The 24,783-nt window shown below is 36.9% G+C and overlaps 1 protein-coding gene across 3 annotated transcripts in view; it reads left to right on the forward strand.

Annotated features, from left to right (window-relative positions):
* The window catches only part of LOC150074889 (glycosyltransferase 1 domain-containing protein 1-like), a 199,693-nt gene that overhangs the window by 104,948 nt on the left and 69,962 nt on the right, over positions 1-24,783 (forward strand). For all 3 annotated transcript variants that reach the window (XM_090389414.1, XM_090389415.1, XM_090389416.1), the window contains one exon: positions 10,286-10,406. In XM_090389414.1, the coding sequence (XP_090245540.1) occupies positions 10,286-10,406 (121 nt within the window). The remainder of the gene's footprint in view (positions 1-10,285; positions 10,407-24,783) is intronic.

Here is a 24,783-nt window from a genome sequence, read left to right on the forward strand (position 1 = left end):
TACAGAGTATACAGAAAGGGAAGGTGGTCATGCTCTTAGTCAAGAAGCATATTAAATCTAAGGTGGTGCATCCAGTCAACATAGATGGCCAGTGCAATGAGTCATTTTGGTGTGTTATAGGCCTAATGAACTTGATGAGCATAACAAACCTGCTATACAAAGAAATAGATCTGTATAATATTGGTGTAGATACACCATAGTCAACTCTTAAAGAAAAACCACAATAGTAGTGCGAAAGGCATCATTTCATCTGTATCTCATATTGTGCTCATCCTTCACGAGTTGCCATGTATTGCACTACCTTGAATAAGCAACGATTCACTAATAGAGAAGACTATTGTTACTTATTCTCGGTATGCACCACCGCCACACAAACAGCACTGTTTCAAAGCTAGTTAGCTTTTCATTGGTGGGTGGGCAGGTACACTGGTATTGCAAACATGACAACCCAGTTGTGAAGTTAATAACACAATGTGAGAGATGCCAAAAGATTTATGTGATAATATTTAAATAAAACTAAATGCAACTAGCCTTGTCGATCAATTCGGCCCTGGAAAGATTGTGCAAGGCTCAAGGGATAGAGTTTTTTTCAGCCTGGACTGTACTTGTTAACAGGAGAGATTGCTTCTACAGGGATGGGATACACTTAAATAGAAAGGGTGCAAGAATATTTGCTGATGCTATCGAGGCAGTGTTAGGTGGGTCGGACTAGTGACCCCACCTAAGGAAGTGAAGCCAGTCGACATCGCTGGACAGTGCAGTGTTGAGTCAGTTTGGTGTGACATAAGCATTGGGAGATCAAAATTGAGAGTAGGAGTGTGCTATAGGCCTAATGACTCTGATGAGTATAATAAGGAACTGTACAGGGAAATAGAGTGGGCCAGTAAATCAGAGAGTCTTATAATGGGAGATTTTAATTTCCCAGATATTGACTGGAATTTGGGGGCTGGTCACTCACACACTAGCAGGGCTTTTGTGGATTTATTGGATGATTGTTTTCTACATCAGCATGTTCGGGAGGCAACTAGAGGGAGTAATACTCTTGATTTGATTATCAGCAGTGATTCTTCATGCATTAAGAATCTGCAGATAAATGAACCACTAGGTGGCAGTGATCACAGTGTGCTGAAGTGGGATTTACTGAAAGAGGTAACTACCATTAGGGGTAAAGGGAAGGGTTATTGCTTCCGTAAAGGCGACTACGATGGACTGAGACAGTATTTAAATTCTATACAGTGGGACCAACTGATGATGTTACCAACAGCAAATTCAAAATGGGAAGCATTCAAAGAACTTATCTTGGAAGCTACTAGGCTTTACATACCAACTAAGAAATATTGTTCAAGGTTTAGGCCAAAATGGATGTCAGATGAACTAATGAGGCATATGGCAGAGAAGAAAAATGCATGGGATACTTACAAATTAACACATGACACAGAAGCCTATGATAGATACAAGTTGATATGCAACCAAGTTACAAAGGAGGTTAGGCAGGCGAAGGCAGATTACGAGAAATCCTTGGCAAGGGATGCAAAGAAAAACAGCAAAGAGTTCTTTACTTATGTAAACTCTAGAAGGAAGGGGATGAATCAGATTGGTCCACTTGATATTGATGGGTCAATATCAAGTGGACCAATGATCCTGCTCAGGTAGCTAACAAACTAAATGAATATTTTACATCGACATTCACACATGAGGAGTTATTCAGCAAGGGGAATGCCAGAGGTGTATTCAACTCTAGCAGTAAGCTACAGAATCTTGAAATAACTGGGAGTAAAGTGGAGGAGAAACTGTTGAAGATAAACACAAGAAAGGCACCCGGGGTGGATGGGATCTATCCAGTTATATTAAAGGAGGCAGCAAAGGAAGTAAGCAAACCCTTAGCCATAATTATGAGAGCTTCCTTAGACTCAGGGGAGGTACCCATAGACTGGAAATGTGCAAATGTGACCCCAATTCACAAAGGAGGATCAAAGGCTGACACAAGTAATTATAGACCTGTGAGCTTAATTTCTGTTCCAGGAAAATTAATGGAGGCACTGGTTAAAGAAGCACTGCAGGATCATTTAGACAAGACTTCAATTATAGCTCAGACACAGCATGGTTTTGTTAAGGGGAAGTCTTGCCTGACCAACTTGAATGGATACTATGATGCAGTCACAAAAGAACTGGATGCAGGGAATAACTTTGATATTATATACTTGGATCTTAGAAAGGCTTTTGATACTGTTGCACATGGAAGACTGCTACACAAATTGGAGCAGTGTGACATTGGAGGCAAATTGCTGCTATGGATAAAGGGGTGGTTGAGGGGGAGAAGACAGAGTGGTAATCAATGGACACTGCTCATCGTGGACTAATGTTATTAGTGGAGTCCCTCAGGGCTCAGTGTTGGGTCCATTATTGTTTTCTGTATTTATAAATGATATTGATGATGGTATATCAAGCTTAATGTCCAAGTTTGCAGATGATACAAAGGTTGGCAGGGTTGTCAAGGACACTACTGACACTATGCTGCTGCAACAGGATCTGGAAAGGTTGAGCAGATGGGCTGAGAGGTGGCAAATGAAGTTTAACATTGACAAATGTAAAGTACTACACATGGGAAACAGCAACCCCAGAGCAACGTATCAACTCTGTGGTGCTACACTGACAGTGATAGAGAATGAAAGGGACTTGGAGCTGGTTGTGCCGGCAGATATGAAGTTCTCTGACAGTGCAGACGGGCTGCAAGAGTAGCTCATGGAGTATTGTCAATGATATACAGGAATTTTTCCAGCAGGGATAAGGAGGTGATTATTCCATTGTATAAGGCAATGGTCAGGCCACACCTAGAGTACTGTATACAGGTCTGGAGGCCTCATTTCAAGAAGGATGTAGAGCTGCTGGAACGAGTACAAAGAAGGGCAACAAGATTAGTGAATGGAACAAAGGGGTGCTCTTACAAAGAAAGGCTTAAGTTTTGCAAATTACAGTGTCTGGAGACTAGGCACCAGCGAGGTGATCTGATAGAGGTGTATAAAGCCTTGAATGGTTTAAGCATGCTCAGTGCTGATGGGATTCTTCCTCTAGCTCAGAAAAATCACCTGAGAGGGCATAAATTCAAATTGAGGAAAGACAGATGTAGGATAGACGTGCGGAAATTTGCCTTTAGCCAGCGGGTGGTTGGTTGGTGGAACAGACTTCCATCCCTTGTGGTGGAGGTTGATAGCCTAAATAAGTTTAAGGCTCAGCTGGACAGGTATTTTGAACGAACAGAGGGGTGAAGTGGAAGTGGGTTTTTTTTTTTTTTTTTTTTTTTTGGCTGATGCTGCATAAGCTTGCTTTCTTGCATCAAATGCCTCTACTAATGCTAATGCTAGGTATAATATTTTAAAAGTTTTAAGTTTCTATATAATATTGGTGTAGATACACAATGAAAAGCCAACTAGCTTTGAAATGGTGCTGTCTTATTATGGTGCTGTCACTATATATATTCACTATATATATATATAGTGAAGCGTTGCTTGCTTATTCGAGGTAGTGCAATACATGGCAACTCGTTGTGAAGAAAGAGCACAATATGAGATACAGATGAAATGACACCTTTCACACTACTATCCTGATTTTTAAGAGTTGACTATGGTGTATCTATACACCGATATTATATAGAATCTTAATCTCTTAAAATATTATGCCTAGTTGCATTTGGTTTTATTTACAAAGAAATAAAGTGGGTGTAAATCAGAATGTCTTATAATGAGAGATTTTAACTTTCCAGATATTGACTAGAACTTGAGTTGGTCACTCACACACTAACAAGATTTTTTTTGGATTTATTGGATAACTGTTTTCTACAGCAGCACGTTAGGGAAGCAATACTCTTAAAGGAATACTCTTAATCCGATTATCAGTATCGACTCTTCATGTATTATTAACCTGCAGGTAAAGGACATCTGGGTGGCAGTGATCATAGTGTGCTGGTGTGGGTCTTAATTAGACATAACTACTGTTAAGGTAAAGGGATGGTCTTTTATTTTTGTAAGGTGATTGCAGTGGTCTTAAACAGTTTAAATTCTATGCAGTAGGACCATCTGATGATGTTGCTGACAGCAAATGCTAAATGGGAAGCATTCAGAGAAGTAATCGTAAAAACTACTTAGCTTTTCATACCAACTAAGAAATTCCATTCCAGGCCTAGACCAAATGGAAATCAGACAAATTTATGAAATGTGTGGCCAAGAAAAAAATGGATGCATATAAATTATCTGGGGATACAGAGCCTATGGTAGATATAAACTAGTCTGTAATCAAGTCATAAAGGAGATTAGCTAAGGTAGAGTACAAGAAGTCTCTGTCAAAGAATGTCTGTTATGTCCTTTCTTATTTTACACATAATTGACATTTAAGTTCATTTGAGATGGATTTGCATAGTGGAATCATAATCTCTAATCATACTAACTACCTCCTACTCTGTTTTAGGTTACATCTCTTGTGAACTAAAGAAATACACCCACAATTCTATTTTATTTCAAAATTTTGCTAATCTGGTTTGCTTTTGGACTATCCTGTAAATATGTGCAGTTTGGAAATTATTGGCTCTAGCAGAAGGACAAAACCAGTGGCATAGCTACCATGTAGGCAGGCAAGGCAATTGCCTCTGGGCCTGGGCCCTTTAGGGGCCCGGCATCTCTGGCTGTCTCCTGTTTTTGCAATTTTCATTAATTAAGTAGGGGCCGAACATGTTCTTTGCCTCCATACCCGAAAAAGTGTAGCTATGCTGCTGGACAAAATCCTTCTGCTATGGCCAGTAGCTTCCAAACTGACACCACCATTACATAATAGATAGCTTAATGATCGAGTCTTGCTTTCTCTTCTGCTAATGTTGCAGAGAGATTTGGTTCCTCGTGGAAAGTTAAGTTTTCCCCTTTTGTTCTTTTTATTCCCTTTATTCTTATTTTACTTTACATTTCACAGTGTGATGGTGTGTGGGTCTTACTTAGACAACTACTGTTATGTTTACTACTACTCTGTTGGGTCAACAGTGAACTATATACTTGTACTATAGACTTATCTGACATCTATTTGGCCTTACCTTCACAATAAAAATTCAAAATCTTTTATGTCTGTTATTTATTTATGTTAATTGCCTGATTACTGCCTGATTATAGCTTAAAATTGAGCAGAATACAACAATATAATGAATGTGATATATGTATATAAGCTTTTTTTTTTGTTTACTTTGTAAATTCGAACACAGAGATACAATATGTATCTCTGTAAGTATACTGGGTAAGTATACAGTATACTTACCCAGCTATATATACTTTACTATACTATAAGCTACAGTGAGAAAGAGAAGGAGAGGCTGAGTGGCCTAAGGCATTGCAGTATTTAAGCTTTAGCTTTTGATAACTTCAGAACTAAAATTCAAATTCTTCTTCTGAGTTGTCCTGTGGTCTGATCATGTCAAGAATTTTGTCAGTTTTTGAGTTCTGTGTGGTGGGCTCAGTGTTGCCCTGGATTATCAAATGGATTATATTATCATGCTACTGTTGTTATGGAAAACCTTGTGTACAGTTCTCCAGGGATTACTGCCTCCCTGGCAGTAATCCAGATAAATAGACTCTGTCAGTTGCTTCCATTTAGCTTCTTTTCTTTATAGATTGTAGCCCCATGATGTTTTTGAGCTTCTGTAAGTTTCTTTCAATGTTTCACCCTTCTGCTATAGCCAGTGAGCATGCCTTCATTGAAATTCCTTGAAATGTGACAGGTAACTGTACACCTTGGCAAATTCTGGATTCACCATCAGACACTTCTTGGTGTCTTTACTTTCTTTCTCATTGCATGGTTTGTCACCCTTATAATAAGAGCTTTGATGAACTCCACTTTTCCAGTTGCATCCATTCAATCATAGTCCATTTCACCCAGGTGGGCAAGGTCAGCAGTAATTGCATTGGTTAAGCTCTCCAAATTTGCATATCTGATGGAAATTCTGGTTGTGCCCCCTGATCTGTATTTTGAAGATCAGCTATTTTTCAATAGAGCTATCTTTCAATAAATGGAATTTTTTTTTTTTTTTTTTGTTAGTTGTTGGCGCATCGGCTTCTGTGGCCATAATGCACCTCCCAAAGTTTTTGCATTTTACTCTGATCCAAGTCCAAGGCAGGATTTGAACCCGCAACCTTTGGGTTGCCAGGCAGGCACTTTCCCCACCTGGCTTGCGCGGTCAGCAATAATAAATGGAATGAGTAAATTTGTGGTGATGGTCTCTTCTGCAGTGGAACTTTTTTTCATGTGGCCATCCTCAACCATGTTGTTTGGCATTTCAAGAATGCAAAATGGATGATCTGCAAGATTTCTGTTCTTCTTTTCCTTAGTTGGATTACTGTTTTAAATATTTTCATGTTAGTATTTGCTCAGATTGTGTGAGTGAAATTATTTTTATAAGAATGAAATCCTATATTCCACACTCTACCTTAAAATCTCTTCTTTTATTTAAACCTTGGTTTTTCGATAAATGTGCTACGGCTTGGTTTTTCGATAAATGTGCTTAAATGTGTTCAAGATAAGAATGTTGCACGTTGCAGTTGGCTTGCATCCAAATCTCCAGGTTCATTTTCTGCCTACACCACTTTCTTCCTCTTGTATATTAATGACCTTCTTCTACTGAGTGGAAATCCTATCCATAGTTTTGCTGATGGTAGTACATTGCACCTACAGTTTGAGAAACCTTACCCTGCACAAACAGCTTCAACTTCTCAAATATCCATTACCAAATCCTTAAATACTGATCTGCAGGTAATTCTCCATGGGGGTAATGGTAACTTATTTAATTTTGATTCTTCTTAAACTCTGTCTTGTCTTAAATCTCAAAAAAGATTCCTCTGCTCCTGTGAATATCATGTGACACTCAAATTTCTAGACAAGATCACATATGTCTATTAGGGATTACCCTGATTTCTAATCTGTTGACATAAGCACATCACAAATATTGCTTTCTCTACATGAAAAAAAACTAGGTTTTCCTTTTTTGCTCTCAATGTTACTTAATCAGCTACTCACTCTGTACAAATCTCAAATCTGCCCTACTATGGAATATTGTTCTCATATCTGTGGTGGTACTCCCATAATCTCTCTCAGCCTTCTAGACTGAGAGAGGTTATGGGGCACCACCCCAGATGTGGGAACAGTATTCCATAGTAGGGCTAATTAATAGTTAATTAACCCTACCATGGAATTAATGGTAGGTAATTAATGAGCCATCTCCTACAAAGTCTTTCACCTCCCTGTCTCATAGACATTCTCTTTCTGCTGCATGCCTTTTCTATAGATACTTCCATGGGCAGTGTTCTTCTGAACTGGCTTCTGTAATTATCCCCTCTTCCAAACTAGTTTGAACACGTTCGGCAACCAGTCAAAATCTGCTTACTGTCCAACTTCATATTCATAGTCAAATTAATCTCTTCAACTTCCATTTTCTAGTACAACCTCCCTTCACATGCATATATCCTGAACATTGCAATCTACAGAAATTCAAGTCTAGCGTCAATAACTATCTTCTTTCATCTTTTCACCCTTCAACCCACACATGGGAACTAAGTACTGTACTATAGGTTTTAATACCTTTCATTTTTTGAGTTTTCATAAAAAAAAATTAGATGCTGATGGCATCCTTTACTCTTTTTTTTGGACTAAACACATAAGAAGACATGAGCTGAAAGTGAAAAAAAAAAAAAAAGATAGTTGCAGAACTGATGTGTGAAAATTTGCTTTCTGCCAGAGAGCAATTAATTATTGGAACAAGCTACTATTCAGTGTTGCAAAAGTAGATAGTTTGAACAAATTTAAGGAAGAATTAAGCAGGTTACACTACCTCACAGATTTTTTTTTTCATCATACCTCTGGAATGAAAGTTGGTTATTCTGAACAAAATTATGTCCTGATTATGAAAATATCAATCTTTTACTTCTGTCACAACTGCATCAAAAGATATATACATTTTTTAAATTCCTTGTTTTTATACAATATCAGCATACATGGTTGTAATTATTACACACGATATATGTTACTTAGACATATTTTCCACTCAGTGATTTCCTTTTATAGTCTAGATTTCTTCCCGTTTATGGAACCAACAGTAACCGATCATGGCAGAGTTCCAGTGACCTTGGTATCATTTTTTCATTGCAGATAAAACCTGGTGGAAGTGCTCTCCTTGTTCATCACTGACATCTGATAAGTTTTCAGGAAAGAAATCCAGATGGAAATGAAGGAAATGCATTTTCAATGACATTCGGCACCCCCATGTTCTTGTAACATTTCAGCAAGTTTGTCACAGTTGCTTCTTTTCTCTTTCCAAGGAATCTGTGTACCACAGCCTTTGAAAGATCTCCATGCAGCCAGTTCAACATCATCCAGGTTTCTTTGAAATTCTTCATCTTTTAGGAGCTTTCTTATTTGAGGACCTATGAAAATTCCTTCCTTCAGCTTTGCATGAGATAAATTTGGAAACATTTTCAGTAAATATGCGAATCCTCTGCTTTCTTTATCCAGTGCCTTAGTGAAATTCTTAATCAGTCCAAGCTTGATGTGTAAAGGGGAAGAAAAACCTTTTGTGGATCAACCAATGGAACATACTTTACATTGCTTTTGCCGGGAATATATTAGTCTCTCTTGTCCCAGTGTTGTATGACGTAGTGTTTGGCTGTTGCACAACTATCCCACAAACACAGGAAACAATAGTATTTTGAGAAACCACCTTGCAACTCAACAAGCAGTCCAGTCACTTTGAGATCACCACAAATATTCCAGCCATAGTCATTGTAACGTATAGCAGCAAGAATCTGGAACATACTATCATAAGTTTCTTTCGGGCCAACAGCATGAACCAGAGGAATTGATTGTAAAGTATTTCCATTATGAAGCAATACTGCTTTCAAACTTAGCTTTGACGCATCAATGAACAAATGCCATTCAGAGGTATTGTGATCAATGTTCAGTTCATGCATAAGACCAACAACATCTTTGCAGACACACGTATTGTTTTCCATTGCAGAATATCTTGAAAACTGTTCATTTCGCTTACGGTGTATTGTGATGTTTGTACCTTTGGCGAGTAAGTTCCACTGTTGTAGTCTGGATCTGAGTAATTCAGCCTTCTTTGGGTAAGCCCAAGTTGCTAACCAAGTCGCTTAATTCTTCTTGTTCAATGTAGTGTGGGGCCTTTTCTTTTTCTGGCTCCTAGTCCAAATCATGTGAAGTACATGGTTCCATGACATCTGTTAAAATGATTTCTTCTGTACCTTCATAACTACTTTCAATACCCCAACATTTTGGTGGCACAGGTACTGGCAGTTCTTTACTGTGTGGCACTAGCCTAATTGCTGATGGGATATTTGATGCAGTATTTGCTATTTTTGGAAATACCTTTTATTTTTTTGTCATCTATCTATATCTTAAAACTGAGTTATCTATCTATATCTTAAAACTGAGACGTGATAGGAATAATTTTTTATGATTGATTTTAAATTCTGTACATAAAACTTGACCAGAAACAACCATTGATTTGCTGGAAGTAAAAATCATGTTGAGTAGTGTTATCAGAGGAGAGGGGCAAGATAAGGTGTGTAGGGGAGTTTTTTCTGCTAATGCTATATAAGTTTGCTTCTTTGCACCACTTGCACTAAAAAAGGTAAACCACAGCCATTATCATTCCACTGCAGGATGGAAGCCTCCTCAGCAATTTGTGTTGAGGGAAATGCGCCATAATCTGCCACACTGATTCAGTGCAGGTTGGCAGATTGACCATATTTAGCAGCCAGGGGCTTGAACCCCATTCTACATAAAGAGCTACTGCACTTCCACTCCTGACCACTCGGCTACAGTGATAATACTAATAAAATGGTCCTACCACCATTACTATACTTTGTTTGCCTTTTAATCTTCCAATTAATAAAGCAATGGAAATGTTTTATTATTGACAGACTTCTATAGTAAAATAGAGTATATTAAAATCATTGCTCTTAATTTGACATTTTAAATATTATTTCACGCGAAATAAACAAAGTTTGCACTTTTTTAAACAAAAGTTCCACTCTTGTTTTTGAGCTACATAGGCTATGCTGTTCCCTAAGTTGCTTTGTTTCTGTATTATGATTGTACTTCATGACAAAACAGAGTATATTAAAATCAGTACACTTAATTTAACACCAATTTTGAATATCATTTTAGTTTAGTTTTGCATGTAATATGTTACCCAGAATGTTGTTTTCAGATCAACTTTAATTATTAATTTATTTTATAGACATCCAGGAGTTTTAATTCTTCCTGAGTTACCACAATCAGATGCACATGCAGCCATAAGAGATAGCACAGCTTTAGTGAACTCATCAAATAGTGAATCCATGTGTTCTTCAGTTTTAGAGGTATTGATGAAAATTTGAAGTTCTATAAAATGAGCTATATATACACATAATAATTTACTTCAGGCTTTCTAAATCTTGTCATGCAAACCATCATATGGCACATGGGAAGATTTTTTGCCACATGCCAGTACTTGTTTGAATTGCTTATTTCTATACTTGTGCTGTCCAACTGGACAGCATGAAGACCTTTATTATTGTAGTGAACAAAAAAGCATGCACAAAGAAAAAGTTTCCAAACCCTGATTTACATTATAGTTGAACCTCTGAAATCCAGCAATCTAGTCTGGCAACAGCTATTTTTAGGAAAACGGGCAATTCCAGTAACTCTCCCTAAAATTGGCAAACCCTGGAATCAGTGTGTTAGAGCTAATCAGCTCTGACACCCTGATTTAGTTAAGCTTTGGCTACAAAAGTTTTTAAATTATTAATGCGCTCCAGCAACATGGGGAAGCTCATTAGAAAGTCTTGGGACTGTCTAAAGAAGTTCTTGGTTTCATGATTTATACAAAGCATTAGGCTGGTATAAAGCAACTTTAAAATTGGCATGCTTATAAACAATATCAATGCAGAAAATTTTATCCATTTATCTTTGCCCTTAAATATGTTACCTAAATAGCAGGTGGTCAAGAGGATTGTGGTTCAAAACATGTTAGCTATTTTGAGAAAAAATTCCATTATGTTTCACTGAAGTGATTGTATTAAACATTTGGTTTTGATTTGTGAGTTGTATATAGCATATTTTGGAAAGGGAATTAATTAATTTTTATTTTTACTGTACTGTACTGTACTGTACAATATACTTTTCCATCACCTTTTCCTTAATTTAGGATACGCTTCACAGTACTATGTGCTCGACAATAGGTTGTAGTATAGAAATGCTTTTTTTTTTTAATCTCTAGTATGACTGCTCAAAATTCACAGAATTCTGAGATCTGGCAAGCAGCAAGTCTTGAGGATTTCAGATTTAGGAGGCTCAACTCATGTTGATTCTAGCCATATTTGGTGTAAAATATTTCGGTGCAAGTAATGAAGCTGTGAAATGTACATAGTTGATGACAAACTATGTACATTTCAAAAATAATTTGACCCTCCCCAGAATTTTGTAATTATTTGACACCTATCCCTTTTGTTCCTTATCTTTAAGTTGATTGTATGCAGCTTTGTTTCTTTTGGACCAAAAACATGTAGAAGAGAGAAAGAAGCCCAAGCTCAACCAAGGTCATCTAAAATTGACTATATCAGTTATTAGCTTTGAAAGAGAAAGAATGTATCCAGAATTCAGTGGCTACGAAGAAATGGAACTTGTGAAGCATATGAAGAAGTAAAAATTTAATTTTTAATGTATTAGTCAATAATTGTATTTTAGTTATACCAATATATGCAATGAAAGGAAAGCAGAATGAAATCTCTGGGACGTGATATGACACCTTCGGATGTCGCAACGTCTCGCCTGAAAAAAAAACATCAATCTCTGACTGGCTATGAGATCTTGTGACCAAAAATTGACTGCATTACGATTGTTTTGTCAGGCTGCAGTTTTGACAATATTCTTGCCATGATCGCTTAATGGACTTGTGAAGTGAATGTTCCAAACAAACTACAGTTTTGGCTCTGTAAATGTTCATAGGTGTTGCTTCAGTTTACTGTCTAATAATACACCTTTTGTCCTGAATTTGTTTACTAAGCTTCAAATCATATTTCTGTGTGGAATACAGATATTAGGAAACTTCCTCCTAAATTCTTCTTACTCTTCCTAGTAGATTTAACCCAGTTCTACACATCTGTTAAGTACAGTGTGTTATTATAAACATTTGACTAATAGCAAGAAAGCACCGCATGATGATTCTTCTTGCTTTGACCAAGCAAAAATGCCTGCAAGAAATGCACTACTCTCCCCAGTGTATATCAGCCATGCCCCTGGCACACTCCTCAAAAAAAACTTCTTGTTTATTTAAAACCATTAGAGAAAAGAATTTTTTTTTTTTTTTCCATAGTTGGTATATACTCACGCTAACATTTTCAAGAAAAAAAAATTTTTCTATTACTGTTAACTTTAAAATCCAGCTCTCAAGAATTGAGAGGTACCAGAATTTAAAATTTTCTGGATTTTAGAGAGGTATATCTAATGGTTGAATATTAAGCACTAACAACTAAACTTATTAATACAGTAGACTGTCAAAATATCGGCACCCCAAATAATGGAACATTCGAGCTAATGGCACATTGAGATTGGATGTTTATGCAGCAATGATGTCTTGCAGTGCCGGAAAAAAAAATAAAACAGCAAGTCACGTGATTACTGTATCCATGATGTCATTCTGCACGGATTATACCGCTGTTTTACATTTAGTTTTATTAAAAATCCCTCACTATGGCTCCTAAAATTAATAAACCTCATACAGAGAAGAAAAAAAGAACAATTAAAGCTTAGTGATAAATTTGATATAATCCAAACTATTAGGGTCAAACATTAGGGTCACCCAGAAAGTTATTGCATATACTCATGTGTATTGTGTCTGTAAATTACATGTCTTCTCTGGTCGATTTGCTTGTTTTGCTGGACGAAAAACCCCAGTTTCTGGGGGGGGGGAACCTTGTGATCTATACCTGAGACCAACTAACTCAGCCACAGAGTGAAAAAAGGCCATAAAAATTCCTCACATCATTGATGGGATTCAAACTCTGCCTTTTCCACCCAGTGTGAGGAGGATGGTGGTGATGATACCACTGTGCTTCCTGCACAGAGTAAACTTGATATAATAAAGAAAATAGAACGGGGTGTAAGTAGGAGTGTATTAATGGCAGAATACAAATAGCAGAATATGTCAACATATTTGTTTTTATTTGCAGTTAATAAAATTGCATTCTTAATCTCTTTATTTCTTATTTAGCCTCATTATTTCTGCATTAAATATATTAAAAATAAAACTTTCTAGGTAATGGAAAAATCGAAATAATGGCACCTTGGATCGCCAAAGGTGCTGTTATTCTGAAAGTCTACTGTACAAAGGGTACTAGGAAAGTTTTGCAATACAGCTTTGTTTATTTAATTTTTTCAAAGTAATTTCCTCTACATTCAATACACCTCTCCATCCTCCGAAACCAATCTTTAAACCAGTTCTGCCAAGTTTCACTAGGGAGTAAAGCACACTCGTTGTCCCAAGCCCGTAGAAGGTCCTCATCACTGGAAAACCGCCTCCCTTTTAGCTTCATTTTCACATGCGGGAACAGTGCAAAGTCGCAGGGAGCAAGGTCTGGACTGTAGGGAGGGTGCTCGAGAAGTTTCAGTCCTGTCGTGGTCAAATATTCGGTGCAGGCTTTGGCACGGTGAGCTGCAGCATTATCGTGATGGAGGTACCAGGTGTCCATTCTTGACTTTGGCCGCAGGTTCTTCATAGATCCAATGACTTTAGGCAGGCATTGTTCAGTATACCACTTAGCTGTGACTGTCTTCTGCGTGTCCAAAACGACACGTTCCACAATTCCACTCAATTTGAAAAATACAGCTATCATTTTCTTCTTTTTCTGACAATTACGGGTGTGTCGTCATCATCAAAGACCCAAACTTTGTTTTGAGCCTTGGTCGGCAGATCGTAATAGTACAGCCAAGTCTCGTCACCTGTCACGATGTTGTTCACATACCGAGATTGTCCCTTATCAAACTTTTTTAACATGTCCCGGCACCAAGTCACACGTCGTGTCATCTGCTCTTCAGTCAGTTGATGCACCACCCAGGTAGAACAAAGTTTCTTCACGTGCAAATGATCTTGCAGAATCGAACGAATTGTTGGTGCATTTAGGCCCAAAGTATCCTCTATCTGTTGGTAGGTCACTCGCCTGTTTTCGTCAAGCATTTTATTCACAGCAGTAACGTTTTCCTCCGTAACTGACGTTCATGGCCTTCCCAGCCTCTCAGAATCCTCCAGAATGAAATTTGCCCTTTGGAATTCTCTATACCACCTGAATATCGTTGTACGATGTGGACAATCATCATCTAGTGCAAGAGTCATTTCTTCTAAGCACTGGTCTATGGTTAAACCATGTACGAAATTATACCGCAAAACTGTCCTTATCTCATTTCGTGACCACGATGCCATCGCAAGCACTTTACACTCTCACTACTAATGAATAACTGAGCCCATCGACTTGGCGCGGCGGCTACTATGCACGTATCAACATGTCTCAACATGCAGCAACAAGCAGCTTCCTGTGATTCATTGTTGCGTCATATTGCAAAACTTTCCTAGTACCCTTTGTATATGTAAATATTTATAATAACTAAGAGGTAGTGCTAGCAATTAAAAATGTAAATAACAGTGAAGTTTGCTAAATGCATACAGTTGACACAAATATCATCGCAGCAAATTTTGTCTTGTACTGTTAAAAAGTCAGTTTTAAATACATGCCTAGTAGAGTATCAGACAGAATATCAACAAATGTACTTCAGACCAAAAATATTTTCACATTCAAGGGGAGGGGAGGGAAACTATTCTTCCTAAGGAATAATAATAAAAAAGTTATGTGAAATCTTTATGAATTTACAATTTACATGACATTTTAATTTTCATGATGTAATACAGAAATTTTTTTTTTTCTCAATAACAAAGAATGCCAAGTTTCATTTTTTGTGACATAGTAATTATGCAGTTGACAAGCTGTATGACTATTTATAATGGTGGGAAAATCAAAACCTTGATAATGTGGAATTAAATGTGTTATTTGTTAATGAAGCATACTTTTTTCCAACACACACACACACACACACACACACACACACACACACACACACAGCTGTTCTAAAGCAACGTCAAATTTTACCAACTTGCTTAGCCATTGTATGACTAGCTAGCTAGCCATATAGCTGCATGAATGAATGAGTGAAAAGCTGTCACTAGTAAGTGCCTATTACAGAATATTATATATATTTTAAAACCCAATTACATAAAAAAACTAAATTACATTAGTTTTTTATGTTAATTTACATTGACATAAAAATCTAAAAAAATGTGTCAAACAAAGATAAAAAAATATACAATTCTATAGTGTTACGGACATAATAATGCACGATATTTACTATGGTTATGTACATTCGTGTGGATTGTAGTAAACAGATAAAATAAATTATTTCCACGGTCTTCTTTGATGCTTATTATTTGTTCTTATTTATTACAGAATATTCTGTTATAAAATTGTGATTTAACAAATTGCAGGAGATTAAGATACGTTTTCTGAAATTACTTCATTTAATTTATTGAGTTTAAGTTCCCCACCTGCACAGTTGCATAAATTCGTGAATTCTTCATTAATGCCTCATAGAAGAAAATTTCATAGGATCTGTATCAGGGAATTCAGTAAGTCAACTATATTGGTAATATTTGTAGAGAAGAGTTTCTTTGATCTCTTAATGTTGTTCAAGTTGTATCATTGGGGGGGGGGGGGGGGGGGGGTCACTGCATGATTTCTGCAACTCATTGACCAGAGTTGTTAGTAGTAGTAGTAGCGGCAAATGCAAGAAAGAAAGCTTATACAGTATCAGCATAAAAAAAAAAAAAAAAAAACAGCTTCCCATTTCACCTGTCCATACCCCTAACAGTTTATCTAGTTCTTGAATTTATTCAAACTACCCACCTCTACATCATTTGGGAGTTTGATTCCTACAATCAACCACCCTCTGACTGAAGGCAGATTTATGCATCCAACCTGCAACCATCCTTCAATCTAAATTTATGTCCCCTCGTGTGTAGGCGCCTCCATAGCCAGGTGAGCAGGCACAGCAGTGCATAGCACAAGCTTCTTGATCAGACCGGGGTTCGAGCCCATGACCACCAAATATGGAGGATGCAGAATGACCACCGCATATCCCCGGAGCAATATGGCCTTAGTTGCTAATGCTCCTAAAAACCAAAAATAACAACAATAATCTCGTGTGTAGTTCGAGTAAAAGGAAGGATTCCATCAGTATTGAGCTTATTCAATCTATTCAAAGCCTTTAACATCTCAATCAGGTGCCTAGTCTTCAGATATCCAACAGAAGCCTTTCCTGGTAAGAACACCCTTTTGCATCCCTCACCAGTCTCATTGCTCTTCTCTGCTCCCGTGGTGTGGCTTCCAAACCTGTATGCAGTACTCAAAATGTAGCCTAACCATTGCCTTATATAATGGGATAATCACCTTATTCCTGTTTATCACTGACAAAACCCACAAGCTATCCTGGTAACCTGTCTGCACTGCTCAGAGAACTTCATATCTGGCTGCACAATTACCCCAGGTCTTTTGCAGTCTCCACTGCCCTGAAGATGGTACCATACAGCTAGCACATTAATGTGATATTACTGCTCCCCATGTGAAATACCTTGCATTTGTCAATATTAAATTTAGTTGCCACTTCTCAGCCCATCTGCTTAATTTGTCAAGACATTATTGCAGCAGCATCCCCTGATTACTGTGGTTAATTGCCATGCCAACCTTCATATCATGTGCAGACCTAAACATGAAGTGTGATATGGCTTTATCAGTATCATTAATAAATAAGAAAACAACAATGGGCCCAGCACTGATCCATTGTCGACTCTGCTAATAATATTAGTTCAAGAAGGGCAGTGCCCATTGATAACCATTCTTCTCCCACTCAACCATCCCTTTATCATAGCAGCCCTTAATGCCACACTGCTCCAATTTCTATAGCATACTTTATGTGCAATAGTATCAAGACCTGTTAGCTTGAATTTTTCCAGTGACTTGATTCTGTTGAATTCTATAACATAATGGAACAGAATTCAAGCTAACAGGTCTGTAATTACTTGTCTCTTTTTCATCCCCCCACTTGATACTGTCTAGGGTGGAATGGTCAGTCCTTCTTATGCATATCTGAGCTAAGCAGAGCATATTCTAAACCAATGTTGATGTCTCCATGGTTTTACATTTAAGTTGGTTATAGGACTGAAAATGGTTAGAGGGTTGCTTGCCACCCTGATTATTGCAGTACTCAATATGAAAAATTCAAGTGCCAGTGATCAGATGACTGAGGTGTATAAAGGGATTGGCATGGTACACTGAATTTTTTAGTGACTGGTAAGTCTTGGTATTTGCAGGTCCACCAGCTCCTGTTGCAAAGCCCACATAGTTAAGTAAGCCTTTGTCCTTGTGAAGTCAAAATGCTTTTGACAAATGAGGTTGAAATCCTGTGTCAAGCCAAGATATTTATGAAAACTGACTCTTGATTTTTACTCCCTGAACTAAGGCTATAATGTCATTTATAATTTTTCTATTGGTAAATGTAATTTGAGCTATTGTTTAATTTGGTTTATTATTAGACTGAGTGACTGCAGCTAATTCTTGAGGCTTTTCATTTGTGTTGTAAGCTTCTGGTTAATTGTTATGACATTGTGGGGTCCTTTAGATTTAATAAAATATTTCAAATCATCAGCATATGACAGGTATTGTGTGTTTGATGCTAAATGCAATTCAAAAGCTACTTCAAAAAGAGTAGATGTTAAGATGCATCCTGGTGTCATTGATGTAGTTGCATTCAAAAGTATGAAGATGGATTTTTAGTAGTCTGTTTCTGAATGGGAATTAGCATTAGTAGAGCATATGATGCAAGAAAGCAAGCATATATAGCATCAGCCAAAAAAAAAAAAGCAAAAAAACACCTCCCATTTCACCCATCCATACACTACAAATGCTTGTCTAGCTCTGCCTTGAACTTATTTAAGTTGTCGGCCTCCACTACAACAGATGGAAGTTTTTTCACTATCAACCATCTGACTAAAGGCAAATTTCCACACTTCTATTCAGCAGAGTCCCAGCTAATTTGAAGTAATTTAAGATATAGATCATTAAAGGTATTTATAACCATATGATTGTTTCAGATCAAGGAACTATGATATACAGTTGGAATTTGTTGTTGGTAGCATGATGATATTCTGAATAATGTCTCTGTAAGTTAGTGGATCTTTTGCAGATTGCTCTATGAAGGTGAGTGGACTTATGCTTAAAGCAATGATGGGCCAAGACATGCGAGCACACTCACTCACACTGTCTCTCTCTCTCTCTGTGTCTGGATGCCTCCCTGGGCAGGAGCAGCAGTGCATAGTACACACTTCTTGATTAGACATTAGACTGGGTTCGAGCCCGTGACCATCAAATGTGGAAGATGCAGAAAGGTCAGGGAATGACCACCGCATATCTCCCCCCCCCGGAGTAATATGGCCTTAGTTGATAATGCTCCTAAAAACCAAACAAACAATCTGTCTGTCTGTCTGTCTTTGCCACCACCAACTTTGTTGCCCAGTGCAGATTTGAACTACTGCAGCACCCACACTATTCTCCTGACGTAGCATCGTTAGACTATCTTGTTTCGAGAAATGAAGAAACCATTGTGTGGATGCCACTTTGATTCATCTCGGGAAGTCATCAGTGAAGTAGTTTCAGGCAAAAAGTGAGGACTTCTTTGACCAAGGCATACAACACTGATCCGTAGATGGGAGAAATGTGTTACTATACATGAAGAGTGTATAAATAAGGATTAAAGTTCCTGTGAAGTTTCACCTTTCTAGGGCTATTATTTCTAGGTAAGGTACAAACTTTTTGATACCCATCGTATATGTAAATATTATATATATTTTATGCTTTCAATTTTCAAATTTTTTTTCAAAATTTTATTTCAAATTTGGCATGTTTTGCAGCAGAGGCTGTGAAGCGTAGTTAGGTTTTTGGTACCCTTGGCAAATTCATGGCCACATAACTTTTTTCGATGATTGGTGAAATCATAATGAATAATAATAAATACAGTCGGACCTCTGTTTAACGAACTTCTTTATAGCGAATTTTTCTGTTTAGTAAATTTTTTGAATTCCACTTGGTAATTATATTTAAAATAGTTTCCATAAAACTAAGAAAATTTTCCATATAGCGAATAGATTACAACGGTGGCATGGCTAAAATTAATCGAACTTTTGTTGTTTTATTGAAATTATAAATCGCAATATTCACGATTACCTGTTTATATAGCAAGCGCAAAAACACTATATGGTCAGTCCTCGTATAATACCCGATTACACTACACGATTTATAAATAGGGTAACAATGTCACATATAACCGAATTCACTTATGCACAATTCAGCTTTGCATTTACAAGGAATAGCAGTCAAATGCGGCAGAATCGCAACAGCTAAACGCAACATTTACTGCATTGTTTTACTCAATTGCTACATGTGTGCTGCTTTGTTTGTGTATATCAAAAGTGCCTCCTCGTTTTTGTACTGTAATTGTGCTTTATTTCCTAAAAATGAGTAAAATACTTAAACAGTGTGAAAAGGAAGCGTGATGGTGAAGATACTGCAGGTTCAGAAAGAAAAAGAAAAGTGGCTAAGGAAAAGAAAGCTAACATGAGAACCACGCCAAACTACGGGACGCTTGCTGGACAAACTAGTTTGCTGCTACCACAGTTTCTCCCTGCATTCTCAGTAAACAGACGGTGCATGTTATCGGTAGAGGCAATAGAAATCAACGATATATTGATTGACATGTCAGCATGACAGACGAAGTTAGGAAAGCTTATTTTCTAACTTAACATTTAAGGTTGGGTTAGAAAATAACATAACCTAACCGCTGAGAATAATTAGAAAGAATGCAGAAAAAATAAAAGCAACTTTCATAGCAGGAACAACTCAAAGTGTAACAAAAGACATTAGATCAAGACAAAGAATTGGAAGAGATGGAATATCTGTTATCTGTTTGGATAGATCAAACAAAGAGATCAGGAAGAAGTTTGCTTACGATATAAAAGCAAAAGCATTAGCAATATTTTATTGCGTAAAAATTGTAATAAAATACTTATGCATTTTGTTATGATTATTTATTGCATTTGGTAATGTTTTGGTTACAAATGTTTGTTCAACCTTGGATGGTCAGCACTTAACCCTATTTTTCTCATAAGGCCTGTTATTTATATTGCACAAGGGTTTCTAGGAACACAACTACCATGTTATACAAGGACTGACTGTATAAACAAAAACACATTATAACTTCTAACTTATTCAGTATCGTAGAATGTACACAATGCACGAATTGCGAACTGTTATGCATTTGAACATGTGCTGATGAAGTTGTTGCCTGATTGGTTCCTTCAAAATTACATTCTGGACAGATCTAGCTATGCAGTATGTACTCAGATTTAAGAATACATGCAGGCTTGAATCGCCCTCTGAAAACATGCCATTTGGCAAAAATTAATTTTCACCCCCTCCTCTCATCCCGATGGGACATCATTTAAGGACGCCATTTCATCAGCTAGCCTTGGATGTCAAAATAGCTTGGCATGGATCTGATGTGGGCTTGTCAGTGGTGCCCTTTTGATACCGATGCCTTTGAGACCTGCCCCAATGCCAAGGCGTTCCTACACTACTGCTTCACAGTGCATGACGTGATACCTACTTATCTTGCTTCCTGCAGAGTAGTGTCCATCTTGAATGAATATCGTGTGTTGCATTTCCACATCTTTACTGTGAAAACAATAGCAATTATTTTTAAAAAAAATTCTGTGTGGTCATAGATGTTTACTTAACTTGTGGGAGTCAAAAGGGAATTAATCTCGAACGTTAAACAAATGTGGAATTCAAAACTTCATAGCAACGTCAGTTCCCATGTTACAGTTCACACAGATGAAAAAAGTTTTGTACATAAAAAGTAGTATGGCACCTGAAAAGTGCCCACATTTAATTATTATGCAAAAAATTGTCAACGTTTGCTCAGATCGTGTCAGTGAAATTATTCTTGCAGGAATGGAATCCTTTATCCCACACTCCACTTTAAAATCTTGTCCTTTATCTAAACCTTGGTTTTCCAATAAATGTGCTAAGGCTGTTCAAGAGAAGAATGTTGCATATCGTAATTGGCTTGTTTCTAATTCTTCAGTTTCATTTTCTGCCTACACCAAAGCTCTCAACAATTGTAAAGCAATTATTAACCAGTCCAAACTAGAGTTTGAATGGGCTAAGAGTAGAAAACTTGCTTCTTGCCTTAATGGTAGCCGAGCATTCTGGTCTCTTGCCAAAGCTATTGGCTGCAACTTTTGCCGATCTCTGCTCCCACCTCTGTCCAAACCAGATGGTTCTGTTGTCACTTCAGCCAAGGATATAAGCTGCAATAGGTGGTAGATGACTTTGATCAACTGGTAAAATACCACCACTTTGCTTATTGGAGGCTTGAAGTGGTGAAACCCATGTTTAGTCTCTAGAGCAAAGTTTCCGGCATCCCCCATACTTCTCCTTCAACCCATGCACGGTATAAGTACTATAGGTTTTGTTACCTTTCGTGTTTGGGGTTTTCATAAAAAAAAAAAAAAAAAAAAAAGATGAAAAAAGTTTTACATAAAGTGGTATAGCACCTGACAGGTGCTTGCATTTAATTATTATGTGAAAAAAAATATCGGAAACAATTGCAGTAAATGTTTGACTATATTTTTAAGAAGCTAGAAGTGGTTTCAGATTTTTAATCATTAGTTAAAGGGTATGAGATTTTTTTAGGCACTTGTCAGGTCCCTTGCCACCATTGCTGAGCTAATATTTCTGGATTGCAAAGTGTTGATTTTTTTTTTTTTTTCACTTGTAAAATGTGGCAAATTTTATAGAATTTACACAAAATTTATATACTCACTATATTCAGTGAGTTTCAATTTTCATGCACTTAATGGTTAAATTACAAATTTGAAAAAAAAAATGGAATTACTCTTTATAATTTTTGTTTATCAGCAAAGTTATAAATCTTTTGTTTCATTGTAAATAACAGGTGCAAAAAACATCCTAAATTAAAATTTTTCAATATATAAAATTAAAATATTGCATTTAATAAGTTTTTTTTTTTTTTTTTTTTTTATGAAAACCCTTTCGGACACAAAAGATGTTAGATCCTATAGTACTTAGTAACATCACCAAATACGGAGGATGCGGAAAGGTCACAGAATGACCACTGCATATCCCGGAGCAATATGGCCTTAGTTGCTAATGCTCCTAAAAACCAAAAATAACAATAACAAATAACAAGCGCTTCCTGAGCAATAAGCCCATCCGCACTTTATTCCTCTATCCTATTAATTTTAATATTTTGATCCTTAATCGTATCCTCCGTATGATAAATCAAACATTGAAGATATGTTACCACCCCTGACCCGAAGAGACGGATATCCACTATCTAGAGCTCAATTAAACTTTAAACTTCAAAGGCAAACTTCTATAAATTGTGATTCTTGTTCCAGCCAAATTAAAACTAAACGTTTAAAATTCATCAATATATTTTTGTATTTTGTATTTTATACTTTTTTTTTCAATGTTTCCTTTTTATACAACTATAAACTATAAGATCAATAAATTCCAATTACAACTAAATCTCAATTCCATAAAAACACTATTTACATATATACAAATTTTTACAATTGTCTAATCCTGATTACTTCTCTAGTGAACTCAGCAAAAGCTTCATTCCATTCTCTATTCTTAAACAAGTCACTCGAGGTGTATGAGTCGGAGCCAATCTACCTAATTAACATATTCCTTGGTATATCATATCTTACACACTGCTGTAAAATATGCTCTGTATCATCTACCATCCCACAAATACACATTGGATTTTCTTCTACACCAAGCTCTACCAGTCTTTTCTTTAACCAATGTCCAGTTATTAACATTGTTTGGAACATTCCTAGACCAGACTAAGATGAAATATCTTTCATAGTTTTCACCCCAGGCAGAAAGGCAAATGTAACATGCCCCTTAGCAGAACTGCTTCATCTTTCCTGCCATATACAATCTATATCTTGCCGTAACTTTTTCTTTTCTACTTTAAAATCGTGCTCTCTTCCCTCTTCTCTACAAGATTTTATTCCCATAAGTTCTATTCCCTTATTTTTCTTAATTGCATATTCCATTGTCCTTTTAAGTATAATCAGATCCACTGGTTCCTTTCCTGCAATAACTTGCAGAGCATCATTTGAAACAGTTCTGCAGAACTGTGTCACCGCCAGATGGGCAAATCTCTGTGCTGAAATAAGACTTCTTTTAACGTGCCTATTAGTCACTCTATGATCCCAAGCCCCACATGCACATGTCACAATTGGTAGAAATATACATTTATAGAGGTCTAAGGACTTGCCTTTCACTCCCCATTCTACCCTTTTGACTTTCCTAATTTTTAAATAAATCATCCTCACTTTATCTCTTAATTTCGGCATATTAGGCAAAAAGGACATCCTTTCATCCACATAAACTCCTAGGTACTTGATCAAGGGGGGCATATGCTATCGTCGTACCAAATATTTTTTCAGTTGGCCTTCTTTCACTGAGCTTCCCTTTGAGCAGAACCATGTGAGTTTTTTTCATTGATATCTCCATTTTATGGACCTCAGCCCATTTCTCCACTTGTCCCATAGCCCTCTTAATTCTCTCCTCCAATTCTTTTCTAGACTTTCGCACCACTATTATTAACAAATCATCAGCATATGCTACTGGTTCACATCCTACCCATTCCTAAACCAGTAGCTCATCCAGTACAGTATTCCAACTATAGGGACCTATAATTGAGTCTTATGGAGCACCCCTTGTTACTTCCTGAGTAACTTTCGCATATTTCGTTACAGTTGTAACTTTCCCATCTTTAAAATAATCTTTTAAAACTCCATAGAACTGCATGGTACACTTCATTTTTCTCATTCTTGCTAGAAAGCTCGGCCACCACATATGATCAAATGCCCCCTTAAAGTCAAGAAATATACCCAGGACATAATTTTCTGCAGTCTCTTGTACATATGACACCATTTTAACAGCATCTTCAGTAGATCTACCCCCTCCGAAAGCCAAACTGCCTAGGGCTGCTCATTCCACTACTCTCGTAATATCCTTCCATTCTATTCATCAACACTCTTTCAAAAACCTTTGCGATAACCAGCAATAATGCCACTGGTCTATATGATCCATCCTCTCTTTTTCTCTATTCTTTAATAATATTTTAATGTATGCCTCTTTCCAACAAGTAGGAAAGATTTTCTCATTTAAGCACACATTATATAACTCTACCAATTCCTTTCCAAATTTCAAACCAAACTTCTTTATCACTTCGGGTAGCAATCCATCTCTGCCTGGTGCTTTCTTTATCTTAACTTTCTCTAATGCTATCTTCAATTCTTCATCTGTAATTAAACTTTCAGTTTCCTGCTCACCCACATATTCATCATATAATTTCCTGATTTGTCTTTGTTCTCTACTATCCAAACTTATTTGATCTATAGGAAACAATGAGGAGGGCAAACCACACATGGAGGACTCCCAGTCCCTCGTACTCCGATTTTCTATTTTTATAGTACTATAAACTTGATCAACTTTC

Source organism: Mastigoproctus giganteus, unplaced genomic scaffold (assembly GCF_048544385.1).
Source record: "Mastigoproctus giganteus isolate SK-2022 unplaced genomic scaffold, ASM4854438v1 scaffold_16, whole genome shotgun sequence".
Taxonomy (NCBI): Eukaryota; Metazoa; Arthropoda; class Arachnida; order Uropygi; family Thelyphonidae; genus Mastigoproctus; species Mastigoproctus giganteus.